General features: G+C 38.4%; 3 protein-coding genes across 5 annotated transcripts; 2 read left to right on the top strand and 1 right to left on the bottom strand.

Moving 5' to 3' along the window:
- Positions 1 to 7: 7 nt before the first annotated feature.
- LOC113683096 (single-stranded DNA-binding protein, mitochondrial) lies at positions 8 to 5,216 on the top strand. Its single transcript, XM_027200300.2, has 6 exons — positions 8 to 321; positions 416 to 470; positions 1,396 to 1,512; positions 2,538 to 2,625; positions 3,084 to 3,172; positions 3,643 to 5,216. The coding sequence occupies exons 1-6, from the start codon at positions 274 to 276 to the stop codon at positions 3,708 to 3,710; spliced, it is 465 nt and encodes a 154-aa protein (XP_027056101.2). The 5' UTR covers positions 8 to 273; the 3' UTR covers positions 3,711 to 5,216.
- Positions 5,217 to 7,136: 1,920 nt separating this feature from the next.
- LOC113683102 (synaptotagmin-A) lies at positions 7,137 to 17,908 on the top strand. 3 transcript variants are annotated; one of them, XM_027200310.2, is made up of 5 exons: positions 7,137 to 7,322; positions 14,332 to 14,820; positions 15,357 to 15,840; positions 16,316 to 16,466; positions 16,853 to 17,908. In XM_027200310.2, the coding sequence occupies exons 2-5, from the start codon at positions 14,444 to 14,446 to the stop codon at positions 17,212 to 17,214; spliced, it is 1,374 nt and encodes a 457-aa protein (XP_027056111.2). In that variant the 5' UTR covers positions 7,137 to 7,322; positions 14,332 to 14,443; the 3' UTR covers positions 17,215 to 17,908. The 3 variants fall into 3 exon arrangements, with proteins under 3 accessions (XP_027056111.2, XP_089054640.1, XP_089054639.1); XM_089198514.1 differs by having other exon boundaries at positions 7,161 to 7,322; positions 16,316 to 16,430; XM_089198513.1 differs by lacking the exon at positions 7,137 to 7,322 and adding an exon at positions 13,457 to 13,546.
- LOC113683103 (uncharacterized) lies at positions 8,388 to 12,647 on the bottom strand. Its single transcript, XM_027200311.2, has one exon. It carries the CDS (start codon positions 10,338 to 10,340, stop codon positions 9,252 to 9,254), a length of 1,089 nt encoding a protein of 362 aa, XP_027056112.2. The 5' UTR covers positions 10,341 to 12,647; the 3' UTR covers positions 8,388 to 9,251.
- Positions 17,909 to 17,939: the final 31 nt, after the last annotated feature.

Raw genomic sequence — 17,939 nt, forward strand, 5'->3', positions numbered from 1 at the left:
TGTGTGCGGTAGACTGGAGACTAACACAGTGCTTTGGAGTGTTTTGGAGTGTTTTGTTTTTTTACGGGGTGGCTGTGGGGAAATAGAGATTTAAGATGCTACGAAGCCATTTTGGATGAAAATTGTTCTCTGATATGTTTGAGTAAACCTTCCTTTCGTGCAAATGGTCTATGAGTCCTTCATACAATTGATCTCCATATAATAAGCCGTGATTTGCGGAATAAACTGGGTTAGACTGCGCGGGAAAGTAAGTGAGGCGAGGTTACAAAGCAAATGATCAGACACTCTGCAAGCATGTTTCGTCGACAAGGTCTCGTGCAGGTAAGATGGGGAATATTTGTACCTTTACCAAGTTATACTCTTTTCCTGGTTTTTGAGCGAATATTTTATGACAAATTTTTGTTGTCCTTTTCAGCTTAAACGAATCGCCACACGATGTGAAGGAGAAGTGCCTCGGAGAAGCGGAAAGTGTAAGTCAGCATGTTGCAAATGGTGTGCTCGTTATTGGAATCCTCACTTCATTTAAGATAGAATACAATAAATATCGTAGCCTTTAATCTCTGATATCAAATTATTTTGAAGCGTTTAAAGCAATCAGTTTGAACTCTCCTCTTCCCCCACCTCAGAGGGTTTAATTTTCTCCAATGAGAGGATTGGGTCACGTCATAAAAGGCGGCTATGGATTACGTTCAGCGGTTAATATTGTATCTCTGGCTTCACTTTGAACTTGCCTGATCACAGATCTTTGGACTGGTACACTTAAAATCACTATGAGGACTAGTTCCTGAAAACATTCATTGTGTAGAATGGAACTGAACATAACTAACTCTAATTCTTGAAGGGAAACTAACGGAAAGTAACATGCAGTCTAAGGCAACTGGTGGCAGAAGACTGAAAAAAAAAAGCTGAATAAATTGTTATGTTAGATGGAAGTTTAATTAACGAAATTCAAATTTGTGAAGGTTTACCTTTACTTTTGGTGGACCTCAAAGTGAATGAGGGGCCTTGATACTGGCAATATACCTTAGTACAAGTGTCAAAACTGCAAAATTTGTTGCTCCCTGATATATAAGACTGACTTGAATAACACGTGAAGCTTATCATAGTTATTGAAGAATGAAGCAACTGGGTATACAGGATATCCTTCTGACTTGAATGCTAATCGGTTCAGTTTGACTCTTCCACTTGAAGTATCTTCTCTGTGGCAGTTTTCTGGTATCCTGGCTTAGAAGGTGCAATATGAAAGGGCATGTCTTACCCATGATCACAACCCTGGCCAAAGGTCAAACCCAAACCTTCCAATGCAGGGTCCATAACAGCAGGCATCAGGCCACCACTATCAGGATATCCTTCAAAATGAAAAATTTATCTAAGCTGTTTCATTCATGCCCACAGGTCTCAACAGTGTACAGTTGATTGGTTATACAGGAGGTGATCCAGTGAAAGGGAGTGCAGACTACCAGCCAACTAAGTTTAGCTTGGCAACAACACAATATTATACATCAAGAGAAGGTAAATAATGATGATGTATCTTTGTCAGTCAACTCTTGACAAAACAAGGAATGTATTATCCTCCTGATATGTAAAAGTTTGTAGGGCAGAAGGCAAAGTTGTAGGTGTAAGGTTGAAGTGTTTCTTTCATTTGAAAAGTGCTGCCAGGAAAAGTCTTGATATGTTATACAAAATGAATGAAAATTGTATTATTAAGTATTTTTTTTAATCACAGAGATTCACATTTTTTATCTTTTTTTATTTCTAAAGATTATGTTTATGGTGACAAGGAAGTCCAATGCAACCTACTGTACCCCTTGTCTCTCTAATGGATGTACTCGGAAATTGCTTATAAATTAATATAATACCCATAATTGTGTCAATAACAAACCAAGTGGTTCTTTACAGCCCTTATTTGTGGCTAAATTGGCTTTTTTAAGCCCAAACTATCCAATTTCACCCGTCTGATTACAAACACTTTCAAATCAGACAGTTAAGCAGCCAACTAAAATTTTTGCATTTTAAGTCAACTGAGCCAACAAAACTTTACTACCTAGCCAGTCAAAATGAAGAAGAATTTTTAAGTTAAGCAGGTTGAGAGGTCAACATTGATAACAAACATACAGATGAACTGGTCCAATGACTATGATTCAGTATCAGTAAGAAGGATCCATATTCCTAAATTGAAGTTTTTGTTCCTGAGTTCCCCATATTTTGTCATTGGTACAGTTGGTAATTGAACTTGTCAAACAATTTAGGGGTAATCACACTTGCAAATTTCACACCAGTGTCATGCTATGCATTGGGCCAATTTGAAATCAAATGCCGAATTACTGGATTGTTGTCCACTCAGTCCTATTACCATTTCTAATAATGATGTAGAAAAAGCCTTGTCAACGCAGTCTGATTAAATCCCTCTGACCTACACCATCAAATTATCTGAGGTCACTACCACATGATTCCAGTGCTGAAATGTAATTTTTAAATGATGTTTATTGTCCTTTCAATAAGAACTACTGTTTTCATCTGACTCCCTTGCTTTGTAGAAAAACTGGAGAGTAGGACACAGTGGCACAACATTACAGTTTTCAGACCCTACTTACAAGATACAGTTAACAGCTATGTGAGAAAGGGGTAAGTTCTTCATAAAAAAAAACTATCGTGGATTTAGTTATAGATTCATGAAACCTTAGCTTTTGTTTCTAGCCCTGAATTGCCTACTAAAATGAAAGTTACTGGTAGCTTAGAAACATTGTTCAATTAAGGATCTCAGTGAAGATTTCAGAAAGTATTGGTGGTTATACCCTTTCAGTGTGATGTACAGAACTGGAGATCAGAGAATTCTCTGGGTATCATGTAGAATTCTCTTAACTGAATTTGAAGGCCTCAGCCAGTTTTTTTGATTCAGATTTGGAGAATTTTCCAATATTCCTCTTTGCTGTACATTTCTTATGGTTTTAGTTTAAAGGAATTGGTATTGTATCAACCATGAAACCCCTACTTGGTATTTTTATTTATTCTCAGCACTTGTTTCTGTTGTTTTACTTAATATTGTTCTATGTGTAAATTCATATTTTCTGTTTAACTCCCAGAACACGTCTGTTTGTTGAAGGACATATAGACTACAACAACTATGTTGACCAGGAAGGGATCAAGAGGTTTAGCACAAGTATCATTCCCAGTAAGAATTTATTGACAACTTGAAAACAGCTTTCAATTGTTTGCCTTAAATTAACATTTCACAAATTGGCTTGAAACAGCTCCAATGACAAACTATGGCATGCTACAGTATTTTGCCAATAGGTAACTCAAAGTAAAGGATCATTAGTATTGTATTTTTTTTAGCTTTTCCATTCCCTTTTTACATGAGAAATAAGACAAACTTGAACAACAAATTGCTTTCTACAGTAAATGGTTTGAACCTGAGCAGAATTCATCATCTGAGGGGAGTCTGACTATGACTTTCACTCAGGTTGTCAAAACATCAGTCATCACTACTGACAACAGTCCTTCTCAGGACTACACTCACCTGGACAATCAAACTACACTTTCACAAATGGCTTTTCAAAAGAAACTACATCAACTGGGAAAACATTTATGTGGAAAATTTCTACCTTTGGTTTTGTTAATTTTCTTTTTTTGATTTTGCAGATAATATCATCATTCTGTCTCAGCCTATGACAGTGGACGAGGATCCTGGTTATGAAAGCTATCAATAATAATCATCATTCAGTTGTGTAAAATTGCTGTATATGTTTGAAAACAGTTCTAAGTCTTGGGCAGGCAAACTGACTCAATCACAAAAAGCTTTTGGAGGCCACCTCTAATTTCATAGCTGTACTTATTTGTTTAGATATCTTTGTAATATTAAGGTTACTCTCTTTCTTTTTCACCTCTATGATCAGTTCACTTTGCCAACCAGAAAAACTTTCTGAGTGCAATCAACTGAAAACATAGGTATCAGATGAACTCATACCAGTGTAACGATGAGTCTTCTTAAATAGGATCTTCTGATTAATACAGTAAGCATAAAAAGACGAAATACCTATAGGGTTGTTATTCAAAGTATGAAAATTACTCCACACTGATTAGCAGATGCTTTTAAACCTTTTGTAATATTTCTTAATGGGAGAGTCTGGTTTGTTACATGTGGTTGAGGTTGCAGTAATAGTGTAACCTTTAAACCCTTACGTCTTATTTCTCCTCACAATATCACAACTGAATCACACACAACGTCATGAGGATAAAGAATATTATCACCAACTGAAGAAGCTCCTGATTGTTAAACAAATTCTTCTTGCCGATACCTCAGGCAATTTATGCAGAATGGTGTAGAGAATATGCATATTGATGTTAGGGTGTTAAAAGGAAATGTTTAGATTTTAGGTTTAATTTCTCTTTTACAAAGTGGTGATCAACTTCAAGATAACATGGTTTAAAAAATGAGACGCCTTTCATATATGGAAATCCTTAAAGTATACTTTAGGATTTTTGGCATATTTTGCATGATGGAGAAATTTGCCAGTATCTACCATTTACCACATTTTAAAACTGCTGTTAGAATGTTCAAACTGAAATAGATAGAGCAACTTTCCTCCCAAATAAATTAGACCTCACCCTAGGAATACAGGTCATAGAGTCACTTGGCCTTCATTTGATCATGATGGAAGGAGACTAAAATTTATGGACATAAACAAGTTTATGATCCCAGTTTAGGCAAACTATTCCAAACAATCTGTCAGTACAATAGATGTGTTAATATGTTTGTTTGGTATCCAGTCGTTTCGTATCCAAATTCGGTCGATTTATGCTCAGTTTGAGTCGGTCTGTGCGCCAACCGCCGGTTGACCCGTATCCGTCCCAATATACATTCGAGATATCTCGCGCGTGGGCGAATCAGCCAAGCTGGGTACGAAACGACAGGGAACCGATAGTTCCTATCCTGTTTTAGTTTCACCTTTTACACCTTAACATCGCGATGCACATTCTCTATACCGCTCTCCACTCATTCCCAAAGGTACTGAAAAGGAGAGTTTGTTCTACAATTAAGAGCTCTTAAAGTTGGTGATCATTTGCTTTATTCTCGTGACCTTAATGTTTGATTCAGGAGTGATGTTGTAAGGAGAAATAAGATGCTAATCACTCATTGGGGTCAAAAGGCCAATCATTGGTATGTAACTCAATCGTAATTATTAAAGCTAACTTATAACTATTTACAAGACGAATACGATTCCAAAAAGATTAATGAACTGAAACATGAATGGTTTCCGTGACTGATTAAAAAGGTCCCCGAAAGAATTCAGTCACGGAGAGAGCAGATAAAATTTGGCTCGAAGAGACGAATGTGTTACGATCCCCAAATTCTTAATATGAGCAGAACCACGCAACCGTTCACAGAATTTTGCCAGGGCTAGGATCAGTGACGGTGTGAACTTTTCAGAAGATAAGGCAGCCTTCTCCTCAAGAAGACCTATTATTCACTTTGATTGCTGAATCCTTAGAATATCGCGACGAGAGGTAGAAAGGAGGGGGTAGGGTAGGGATTTCAGGACCGCAGACCACCTCGGCTGGTACTCAATTTACCCAAGCAGAACACTACCCTGACTGAAATGAAAATTTTTTCACAGCTGTGGACTTTCAGCAATAAATGTTCACTAAAACGACGTGGACCCTTATCCTCTAACCCAATATAAGCAGTAACAATTCCTCCACCTTTTTAAGTGTTGTTAGGCAGTGTTTCCAATAAATCACGGCTGCCGCAGACCAGACTGAAGCATAGCCCCGGCATATCGTCATGGATAAGGGAATCGAAGAGCACGGCTACTAGTATAGGATGTATTTGCTAACAGCAAGGAGGTTGGAGGAGATTTCATCAGTAGCCAATACTTTATTCTGGAATGAATTTCTCGTGGCATTGGAGGATGATCTCTGGTCAGGTCTGTTAATCACTCCCCAGTAACACCCCTTTGGGCGTCGGTGTCCCTAATACTTACATATGCTGATTACAGGACCTTAGTAGACTTGCAACAGAGTTTACAGTTATCAGGAACTTCGACTAAGTTTCGTTTTAAGATGTCTTTAAACCAAAACCAAAACGATCACAACGGCAAACCAGAGAGTGGGATGGAACAACTCCAAGTGAAAAAAGGCAAACTTGTGAGAGATGCGGATAAAACGTAAATGAACAAATCTCAATTGGGTTGATTTTTTTTACTGAAGGGTACAACTCACGCATCCCAGAGTACTACTTTTTAAGCATCACTTGTGTCACTTTAAATAAATTTTCACCCTAATTTCTTGAACACAAATCTTTGTCGTTCTTTTTTTTAGAAGATAAGCTATTGCTATAGTTAGCTCAAATACCAAACGAATCAGTTCATTATGGATTCGAATTCGAACGTTAATGAAGTTCGTGGTCAGATATCGATTCAAATGTACACTTAAGAAAGCGAACATCTTAAGTTTTTTTTTTGTTGTCGTTCGTTTAGTACAATATAAATAAAATCAGTTGGGTTTTTATGTCGGACCACCATGAAAGGAGTTAAACAGCGACAAAGAATTTCTAAACATATTGTTTGTTTTCCAGCGCCCCAAAAGAATTACGTAACGCTCTTTGTTAACTTGACTTAGTAAAGTAATGTGTTGTGACATTTCACTAAGACTCGAACCACGATTGTGATCTCATGTGACATTGATCTTGCATTTCAGGTTTTGGGGAAGTTATGAATAATAATAACAATATTTCTGACGCTAAAAGTTTTTCCTTTGAATTAATGTCTGAGTCGTTTAACTGTGAACTCTGTGTAAAGAGCCTTTATGAACTCATGCTAGTGACTTGTAAATTTTGGTCGTCGTTTATGTTCATCAACTTATAATCACGCTTTGAACTGCTTCAATTAATTTTCCTGCGAAGACTTTGACATTGCGTATTTCAGATTTTTTGGGGGTAATTAGTCGTGTAGCAGAACAAAAATCAGACAGATGTTTCATTAAATATTAATAAGAATTTTGTGGATTCCGGCGTTACTTAAAGTAATGGACAGTCCATGTCTTTGTTCCAAGTTTTTTGCGAAAAATGTAAATATTAACACACAAAGGCAATTCGTGTCAGTTGGGCGATCAAGCGTGACTCCAGAACACTCACCGTTAACAATTAAAAATTTTAATATGTATTTAAAAATTTGACCGAGATGAACAGTTGACGCTCAGCATTAAACGTTCGTGGTCTGAGCCGCGAGTAAAGTTGCATAAAAGGGGGCAAAAGATTATAGAAAGAAATTGGAAGAAGTTCATGTCATCAAATTATTCAAGGAGAAAGTCGACCTTCTCAAGTAAGTGCATGAACTAATGTCTTCCTTACCAACTTTGTTTTGATTTGTTAGGATGGTTTTTACAATTATGCTCTTACGCAGTTTCGTGTGCAGAATTTTATTCTCTTTCGTTTAGAAACATGCTACTTTATTATGAAATACGCTTTCCTATTCTCAATTTTATTAAACTTTCAAAGTTTTTCCTGAGTTAATGAGTTTCATTCTGAAATATTTCTGCACACAATTTCGCTGGGAGTTCATACCTTGAACAAACATTGTTAACTCAAGTCGCTCGTGTACATTGAAGTGAACCAGTTTCTAACCGCTTAGGAAAAGATTTGAAATTTAGTGTTTCCGTTAAGCATTTGAACGCTTCAGTTAACGGCCACATGCATGGTAGAACAATCATGTACTAGGCTAGACATCCAGAGTTAATGGTCCGAAGAATCCATAATCTTATAACAATAGCGTGCATGGGTCGCCGAGCAGTCTATGAAAGACGAGCTAAATCGTTCTATTATACGGTATGATTTGAGGATGTTGCTCACTTTCTCGACTATTTTCAACCACAATGAGGTGATTATTCCACAGGAGTCTATTTTTTGTCGGGCAAAACTGGATCAGTTATTTGTATAATTGTTAATTTTGAACCTTCTATCATCGTCAAATACATGCTTCGGATAACAACCATTCACGCGCAAAAAACGGGGAATAGTTTTCATTGGCATTTCTCTATGATCTTTTAAATTCACCGAGTCCCTGTTTGGCGAAAATTACCGAACTAAACTATCAGAAGTAATATTCTCTTTATGGCATGTAGTCGATATTAAATATCTGGTAACATTTTCGAGCTCAAGTTAATGATAACGTATCTAATAAGGTGCCAATATTTGCAACCAAAAACGACATAATATTTCCTTTGCATTCAATTACATCTTCGATGCAAGTTAAATCAGATCAGCTAAACCTCGATTATACACGTAACTAGAAAGCTTTGGTTACAAATTTATCGACATCAGAAAAATCGCCGTTATGTTTTGTTCGCAAGAACTCGAAAGGAAACTCGAAACAAACAACCACATATCATTACTTTATATTAGCTTTTTTTATTCATTTAACAAACACAAAAAACCTGTGTAAAATTATAAACCAGTTCCGCATGCACGGACGTAAAATGGAACTGCACGGGTTGGAATTATTTCTAAGGATTAACATTGTTGCCGATCACAATCTTTTATTGGGAAACTTTCATCACATCACTGTGGTTTTCAGGAAAGGTCCTAACTTAGGTTGAAAGTAGTAAATTAGACAATGTTCAGTAAAATAAAAGATACCTAGAAATAAAAAATATTTATAAAAACTATATCAAGAATTGATAAAAAGCTGCAATTGAAACGCAAGAAGAATTGTTCTTGGTGCCTTTCCGCAATAGTCTTGATGTAATTGTCTCCTGTCGCGAAGTCATTGGTCAAGAATCATCTTTAATGTTCATTCTTTAGAAAAAGAGAATTTTAAAAAAGTTTTACAACATTGCCTAAATCTCAATCTCAGATTTCTCCCGCTTAGTTGTGCTCTTTTGTTATGTTTGACGGGGAGTATTTTGCAAGAGTTTCTCAAATCTACGATCAGCAGATTGCAAAGCCAAGGTCTTCGTAAAATATCCTGGGTTCTTATTCATCATTATGAAACTCAAAAATAGATGGTGCAGGAACACGGTAATTTTTTCTAGTAAAGATACAAACAAGCTGATAACCCAACAGTCTCTCGCAACCGTTTCACAAAGATTAAAATTGTTTGAAATGAGATTTCTCAAACTAGTCTTACACTGAACCGAAGGATTAAAAGATTTTCTATTAACGACAACCCTAGCTCTTAGAAAACAACTCTTTGTTGTGATCATTGTGCGACAGTCATTGTTTTTTTCCAAAGCCGAGCGGAAGCGACATTCCCCTATGTATCTATTTGATCGCGTAGGAACTGGATTTCAAGAGCAAGTTTTTCTTTCTCCATCATCAATTTATCCTTTTCCAAAGCCAGCTTTTCCTTCTCTAGTAAGAGTTTTTCCTTCTTGAGTTTTTCTATTTCATCTCTCACGTGCGAGCCGGGTGACTCATTCCCATATTCGGAATTTCTTTTCCTTTTGATCACATGCGCCAGCGGAGAGGAAAGCATACGTTTCTGTTGCGGGATAAGAATGCGATGTCTACCTCCTCCGCTTATAGAAGCGTTCGCTGCGATGACAGTATGTTGACTCGGAAACTTCCCGACTTCCTGAAAAGAGGAGACAATGTTCATGGGAACGGGAGCACAACCATGAATTCCGCTACTGTTTGGAAAAACCTGACATGGGGTCTTCTCCTGATCTTTCGAACTCGGAGTAAGTGAGTTGAAAGCCGAGAAACAGGCTGTTTCTCCGTTGGTATTTTCCTGGTGGGTGTTTTCTACGGTCTGCTCATTGTTTGAGGTTGGGGAAACTATTTCTCCGGTTTTTGCCACGACATGCACGATTCGTTGCTCTTCATTTTGCTCGGCAACCTCCCCCTCCTCTTGTTCTCCGTCCTCCAATAAAGCTTGCTCTAACTGATCGGTTGTGGCCAAACTGCGATCGATACTCATCCCTGCTCCCTCCCCGATTCTACAATTAGAGGCCGTTATGCGTAATATCTCTATAATCTTTTCACTCACTGGTGACAATTTCCTTGGCGTTACCTGTTCGCCACTTTCTGAATCTGCGGTAGATTCCAGGAGTTCTTTCTTTGCTGCGCGAACCATGTTTTTCCATTTTCTCTTTAAATCGTTAGCAGTACGTAGGACGATCGGATTCTTGCTGTTATAATCTCTGCAAATGCGCTTCCACACCTCGACCTTTTGTTTGTTGGTAGTCGCATCGTTCAACTTCGAGGTGAGTATTTCCGAGTTTCGCTCAAACTGAGAGATTAAGAACAAGCTTTCTCCTTCCGTGAAGTTAGGCTTTCGTTTGTTAGCGACGAGGACTACATCTAGACTCTCAGCGCTGCGTGTGTCGCCGGCGTAAGTCATCGCTGCGAAGGAACAACACTGCCTCGACTGAACCAAATTCACACAGATTTAAGTCACTGATTTGAATGAAATTAAAATTACAGCTTGTGCTTGGCTCTGAATGAAGATCGTGCTAAAATCAACGTGTGACATACATCACTCACTTACGGTGCCTATATCGAGGTGACCTTTGCTGATATTGGCGCTAAGTCAAAGACCTAAGTTAGCCCCGTTGTTCGAAGAGACACGCTTTAATTTAATACGGGTCTTAAAATAGAAATGGCAGACGAACAATGTGGCTTTACCGCACGCATTATGTTAATCCACCACGTCACTGGCTGATTATGTAAAGTTGATACTGACAATAGAATCTCCATATCAAGTTAACACAAGATGGCTTGAAAGCCAAAATAATCCTTAGATCTTTTTTACCTTCGAATATCTCATTTCGCTGTATTTTCGTGAACGTTTCATTCAGTTGTTTTTGTTATGGATGACATACGCTGCGGTTAGGTAACAATTTAGTGCCAGAGGTTGTTTTCGCAATTTAATGAAAAAAAAATGGTATTTTGACCTGCGGATGAAACAAAAAAATGATCCACGCAGGTGGGCTTTGACTAAAACAATTTGAAGAAAAGGAGACTGAAAAATATTAAGGTATTTTCGGGATATGAACTCGTGCCTCCCAGAAACCAGTTGGCATTACCGCAATCTGAGGTACGAAGTCACATGTTGAGAGCGAGGCGAATTTAAGTGAGTCATCCTTCCCCGGAAGCATTTTGATCTCAGTACTGCAAAGTTCCAGTCTCGTCGAAGTGTGAACATCTTTACTGCAATTTATTTGATTGCAGCTTACCAGCAAGGATTATTTCCGATCTTGTGGCAATTATTTGCAGTCTTTGAGACAACCTGTTTTGTCGTTGGCCGGTCAGCTTTACTTTGTCTGTGAGAAACCCTGTTCTCTTACTCTGTCCTTTTGGTAACCTGTTTTACTGTCTGTTTGGCTAGCCTGACTCGCTGTCATTTAGGAACTGCTTTGGACAGCGTCTGGCCGTCAGTATTGAAGCGACACCTACCAGTCGGATGTCTAAATGTTTCAGTAGCCGCTCACAGCTATACAATTTGGAAAAATGCTAGCCGGATCAACAACGCTTCCTTGAAATCACGTATCATTGGCACTAATTTGCACTTGAACTGTATTATATTTTGAATTAAGATTATGAATTCAAGTTAGGAAACAACAACGCATTTTTAATGTTCAAAGCCTAACAAGGGGTCAGTTAGCGATAAGCCGTATGACCTCAGTCAAACATCTTGTAGCGAACTCTTTTATCAACGAAAAACCATTAGGTTGCTACTCAAAACTAGACAGCGACGCGAGAAGCACTGAAAAAAAAAGGAAAAAAAAACAGACCAGACTGGCAGCAGTACAGTGGACAAAAATAGGTTCACGCGATCACCAGACCCAGAGTATTTCTAGAAACAATGCAGGAGGAGTAGCAGACTAGACAGGATCCTAAATTACGAACAACTTGCTTCAAGTCAGTAGCTCCCCATCACTTAAGTTCAAGGCCGAAAAAAGTACAAACAACTGGGCGACAGCGACATTTCAACACCCACTGAAGTAGGACGAATCTTACTCTGTTTTTTGGGCGACATCGGCAAATAAAAAGGTGTGACACGGCGGCGTGGCCACCCGACATAACAGGCCTCAATCAGCACTCATTTCACCGCGGGCGGTTCCTGGATTTTTTTCCCCATACATGAATTTCTGTGAATCGAACGGTGGGTGAACTGTTTTCGAAATTTTCATGATTGCCACTCTACAAACACTACTGTAAAGTCGAGCTGAAAATTGAAGAAGTGATAAATATCAGAAATTAAATTTGTTATTTCCGTAATTTTCGTGAGTTAAAAAAAACTGATCTCTAATATTCCTGATCTTACGATGAAATATTCATATTGTTACAGTATTGTTTAAATCGATGTTTTTATCTTCAGTATCATTTACTTTACCAAATGACCTTACGAATTTAAGAGAATGGCAGACGGACGGCGGCAATATCATTAAACACCAAAACTATTTTAAAATCTGCCGTTAGTCTCGGCATCTCCCATGAAGCTTCGATTACTTATGGGTATCGTCGTTCCTCTCGTCACGAAACCTTGCACTCTTTTAAAAAAAACTGGAATTCTGACAAAAAGAGAAAAAAAGTAAGACATCGGAGCTGATTCACATTTCTTCCTGACTGGTCTTAAAGTCATTTCACAAAACGCAAGTATGACGCCCTATTTTCCGTAGTTACAATTAAATCTTTATTTTTATAGGAAAAAGTCTCGACATCACTCTTTTCTGTCGTTAGTCTAAACAGACAAACACATCTGCAAGTCAACAGTAAATTTTTTCATATTTCCTTTCTTCTTCAATTGGAGGAGGAAGGAGGCGGGGAAGGGGAAGAGGGGCCGTTGTGCCGCTTAAATTTTCTTGGCGCTCTGATCTCATCCTCTATTAATTGCATATTTCATGTCGTTTAGAGGGCTCACTTCTCCATTTTTCAAATTTACAGGCCAGTGTGAAATTTTCCGAATTTCTAATTAACTCAAACTCTATAAGTGTGATCGACAGCACAATAGTCCAAAACTGGATCCAATTTAACCTTCACTCTGCTGACAAAGCATCAGTTATGTTGCTAATTGAATCTGGCTAACTAAATGATCCCTAACCATCCTACGAAAGACCTAGGTACCCACATGGGTATTCCTTTCGAAAATAAGGTGCCACAGAGGGAGAGGGCGCTTATTTAATGTTTCAGGCGCAAACCCGAGTTTCTGATCTTTCGTATCACCGTACTTTTTTGTTGTATCTTTGGATACAACATCTTTGTATCTTGTATCTGAATTCCTCTTCCTTTATTAAAAAACTCGTATATTCGCTCACATTTTCTCAACCCAAACTACGGCAACAGTTGTAGCTTCTACGCTCAAGATGCCCTACAGTAAGCGGAAATAACTCAGAACGGAATATTTAGTAGTTAGGGGAATTCACTTTCATGCCAAGTATTAAAGGATCTCATTTCAATTGAACTGACATTCCTGTCAGTTAATCCGTTGTACCATAAGCAAAATTTGCATGATTTATGATTACACTCCGTTGGCGACGGACGGAAATACGTGTTTCATCGAGTCAATTCACTGCTATCGCCGGGAGCCATAATCGGGAAATTATGGTAAACACTCATCTGATTGTTGAACTTAGAATAGTAGGTGTTGTTGAGTAGCAGCCCCTGCAGCAACTTGGAATTTGAATTGCAATTCAGTTCCAACAAACAGGCAAGCGGTTCGACTTTCGCCCTTATGAGAAAGCAGCAGATTAAAAGAACTATTACCACTTCAATTTTTCACGCTACAGTTTTACACAAAACTTGTTTCCGTGCATTTTTAGAGGAAATTTGTTCTTTGCGATCTTTGTGGATTTTGCTGTTAAATTCAAGCTGAATTTATTATAAAGATAACTGCTCCGTGTCAAAAATTCCGGCTTCAAGAAGACTCTCTGGTTTTCGCCCGTTAAGTCATATCTTTGGCCAAGTTTTCCTCAGTCTTTCAGATCTTGAGAGTGTTCACAGATTGTATTGAAATAGATCTATACAAGTTGAAACAAAAGGAGAAAGTAGCTAAAATAGTGTATTTTCCTTGCTTATGACTTAGGTATTGTGGTTCACAGGTCAGGTTTCGGCACGAATATTACGTCGAAGGAAAAAAAAACTTGTTCAGTAGATATGACAACAAGACACACCAAAACAACAGTTGGAATTTCCTTTGTTAAAATTCACCCACTATCGGCCTTTTTTCAGTAAGTCAGTTTCCAAGGTTGTGTTAAATGATGAATGAGTCGTCAATTCTCTACGTATTGCTTTCACCCTGAGATTGTTTCTCTCTCTAAGATCTCATGAGAAGAACCAGTTTCTTTGATTATGATTAAATGTTCCTTTTCCTGTTTTATCTCGTTTTTCAGCAATACAGGCCTTCGCAGGAAGGTAATAGAACATAAAGGATGACTTCTTTAAACGTCACGCTCTCCTTGCGTTACGCCCCATTTCTACGACATCCTTGTGAATGATAAGAAAATGCCCAGAATTTCAGATGTGCACCGTGACAGTTACACTGACTCGATCTTGAGTCTGAGTGAAGGACTGATTATCTTATTTGTGGCATCGAGTGTTCTTGTCCTTGGTGCCCTTTGTAAATATCTCGGGAAATTATGCCGTAAGCTTTGGAAAAAACCGCGATGGAAGAGGAAATCAAAAAAGAGACATTCAAAACGCGCAGAACAAAGGAAAGGAAGCGCGCCTGTCAAACGCTCCGGATCCTTTAGATCAGGAGAGGGCGTAGTTATGTCACCGCAGTTTACTATTCCATCGTCCCGCAGCTGTATGATACAGCAGCCATACCCAGATCTCTCACAAGGCAGGACTGGAAAGACTACTGCGGATAAACGCCTCTCGTAAGTAATAAATTCGGCTTTTTACTGCTAAGTCACTGGTTTACTAAAAGATAAATCATAAATTTACTAAGTAGCAGACTAGCTGTCTGATCGACTAGTTAACTAGCTGACCGCCTGAATAAGTGATTGACAGGTAGCTCGATTGCCTAACTGATTGACTGACTGACTAACCTGACTGACGAGTGGTGCGATTAACTGGCTGACTACTTGAATAATTTACTAGCTAACTGGTTGAATAACGTACTAACTGATTAATTGACACAAGAATGACCAACTGGCTGACTGGCTCACTAAATGAGTTACCGGCTGACTGACTGGTTGGTCACTCGACTAACCGATTGGATGACCAACGGGCTCACTGATTGGGTTGCAAGCTGACAGATCAATTAATTGACTGTCAACTGATCAACTTATTGCCTCAGTGACTGACTGAATGTTCAACTGACTGATTGACTCGTTCACCTGAATCAACCTCTCGTCCACGTTATTCCAATAAAGTGTGGTCAAAATAACACCTATTCTGTTCTTGTGTATAGGTTGGTATCTTTTTATCTCAAAGAAAAAGAAATTGGCAAACTGAATCCTCAATTGTACCAGAACTATGAGAGAACGGTGCGGATAGGCATGGACAAAGAACTTGGGCAACTAAATCTAATCCTCAAATACAAAGGGAAAACCAGAAACCTCTCTGTTACGCTTGTCAGTGGTAAAGACTTTCCACCGCGTGACTTCTCTGGTACTATCGACACTTGCGTGACAGTTTGTGTACTCCCACACCGTGAACGACGGAAGCGAACTGCAATTCATAGGCGATCTATGAACCCTCAGTACAACGAAAATTTTGTTTTCAATATTCAACTTGGTGAAGACACTCATGCACATAGCCTTCTTCTTATCACGTACTTTTACGATAGTTTTTCGCACGCCCATGTTTTAGGGCAGTGTTACGTGCCTCTCATATATTGTGACTTTTCAAGTGAAACCATTGTTTGGTGCTATCTAGACCATCCTCATGGTTCGGTGAGTGTTGTTATTCTGACGTACCAGTTTTTTTTTCTTTTTTTTTTAATGCCAGCTTAAATACTTTGTTTTATTTTGGGGTGGAAGTTTGTAACTCCAAGTTCACTTTTTACGCTTCCGTATTTGTCTGGCCTGTTTTGGAAAAACAGAGTTACATGCAGGTCGAGAACAATAATGATGTTTTTTCATTTTCTCCTTTGTTTGTCTCTATCTTCGAGTTCGTGCAAACATGGCCAAAGATCCTGTATCTCCTTGAACGACTTATTATCTGTTTGCATTCAGCCTAGATTACTGTTAAAAGTCAATTTTAATCACTAGTGTTAGCTATAAGCAAGATTTGTACAGATCCATATTCAACGGAATGGGAGCGTGAGCACCTTTTCCGAACAGCGATAGGTTACTTGCCCTCTTCATGAAAATAACAGGACAGAATAGTGGTTTTACCTTCATGTGTTTCCATGTTTCTTTTTTTTAGTACACCACCTTAGTGGGGGCATTACAGAGTCTTGTGACTTCAGAGTGTGGTGATCTGCTGCTGTCTTTGTGTTACGTCTCCAAGAGCCAGACTCTCACGGTTGCCATAATGAAGGGTATGAACCTAGCAGAAGGACGGCTGTCTTCTGTTGGTAAGTTTTCACCCTTTTATCATTCGGAATGAAATGCAACTCTGATGGTAATGTAAAAAAGTAGCACAAAAGAACGAAAATCGTATGGGACCAATCCTCTAAACCTTCCCCCCCCCCCCCCCCCCTCTCAGGTGTTCTGGATAATTATAAACGAAACGTTACTAAAATTGTTGTTAAACGATTTCAAAGTTATATACCTAGATGAAGTAAAGTGGGAGAACTATTTCTCATCCTTTTTTTAAGTTATTTTTTCGGTGTTACTGCACTCTGAAGATTATTTAGTAATAAAGATTGTTAGGGTGCAAGCTTGCATATACAAATGGTCTTCGGAGGTTTTTATTGTTTCAACGTCATTCAACACTGCTCTCTCTTTAAATTTTTTTCAGAGAAGTTATACACAAAAGCAACTCTCCTTCACGATAATCAAAAAATTGGTAAGAGGAAAACGAGTTTGCAGGAAATCGGTGATATTTACACGGTTTTTAACGAAGCTCTGTTGTTCCGTATCCCTGGAGAGAAGCTTATCAGTTGCACATTGAAAATCTCTGTCAATCATTACAACGTCATGGGTAAAAGTTCCAGCCTTGGCGAAGTCACCTTCAGCGCAGAGTCGACTGGACTCGAAGATGTGCATTGGTCAAGCGTGACCACAAAACGCGACAAACCGGTTGCGATGTGGCACACCCTTCGAGGATTTAAATTTATGGAGACTTCCAGAGAGGAAAGAGAGCCTCTCTCGCCGAATTAAACAACAGAGAAAAGATATTTAAGTAAGCTCGATTTTTTATCTCACTTCCAGTGGAAAAATTGTTTAATAAAAGCAGTTTAGAGTCTGCATATGGCTGAAAACTTTCAAGTAATGGGAATGATATTGTACCATTAAATCAAGAAACAACTACTTGTTCAGAGACTGATATAGATCTCATTGTGTAAAGCTTCGTAGGACAGAAAGAGAAGATTTCGCCAGATTATAGAGTCCTTATTTTATAGGCGAAAATAATTATTTCGAACGAGGAATCTACTTCAGGTGTTAAAGCAATTTTAACCTAGTATCATCGTTAAAAAATATGTTATAAAAAAGTTAGAAGAAAATACGAAGGGGCCGTGGATTAGAAGCTGTTTATGAAATGCAAAATTATGTTTTCAAAGGATCATGCTAGACTTTCATAGGAATCCCTTCTGTTACACAACTTCAACTCACGAATGTTTCAAAGGGCGATTCACCTAAATACATCAACCTAGCTCAGCACTGAAAAAGCTGATTTTGATATAATGCACTCTGACGTATTGCTTTGAGTCTAGTTGAGATAAAAAAAAAAATAGACTCGTTCTGTCAAAGGGAGGACTACAGTTTTGATGAGGAGGTAGTAGCTTTGTCTGAAAACAGAATTGAGCTTTCGCATGTGATGTACGCTGCATGTAGAATAAACAAAAAAACAGCTTCATGGAGTGTAAAATATTTACTTCAGCCTT

The sequence above is a fragment of the Pocillopora damicornis genome, chromosome 2 (genome assembly GCF_964200805.1).
Source record: "Pocillopora damicornis chromosome 2, jaPocDami1.2, whole genome shotgun sequence".
Classification (NCBI taxonomy): domain Eukaryota; kingdom Metazoa; phylum Cnidaria; class Anthozoa; order Scleractinia; family Pocilloporidae; genus Pocillopora; species Pocillopora damicornis.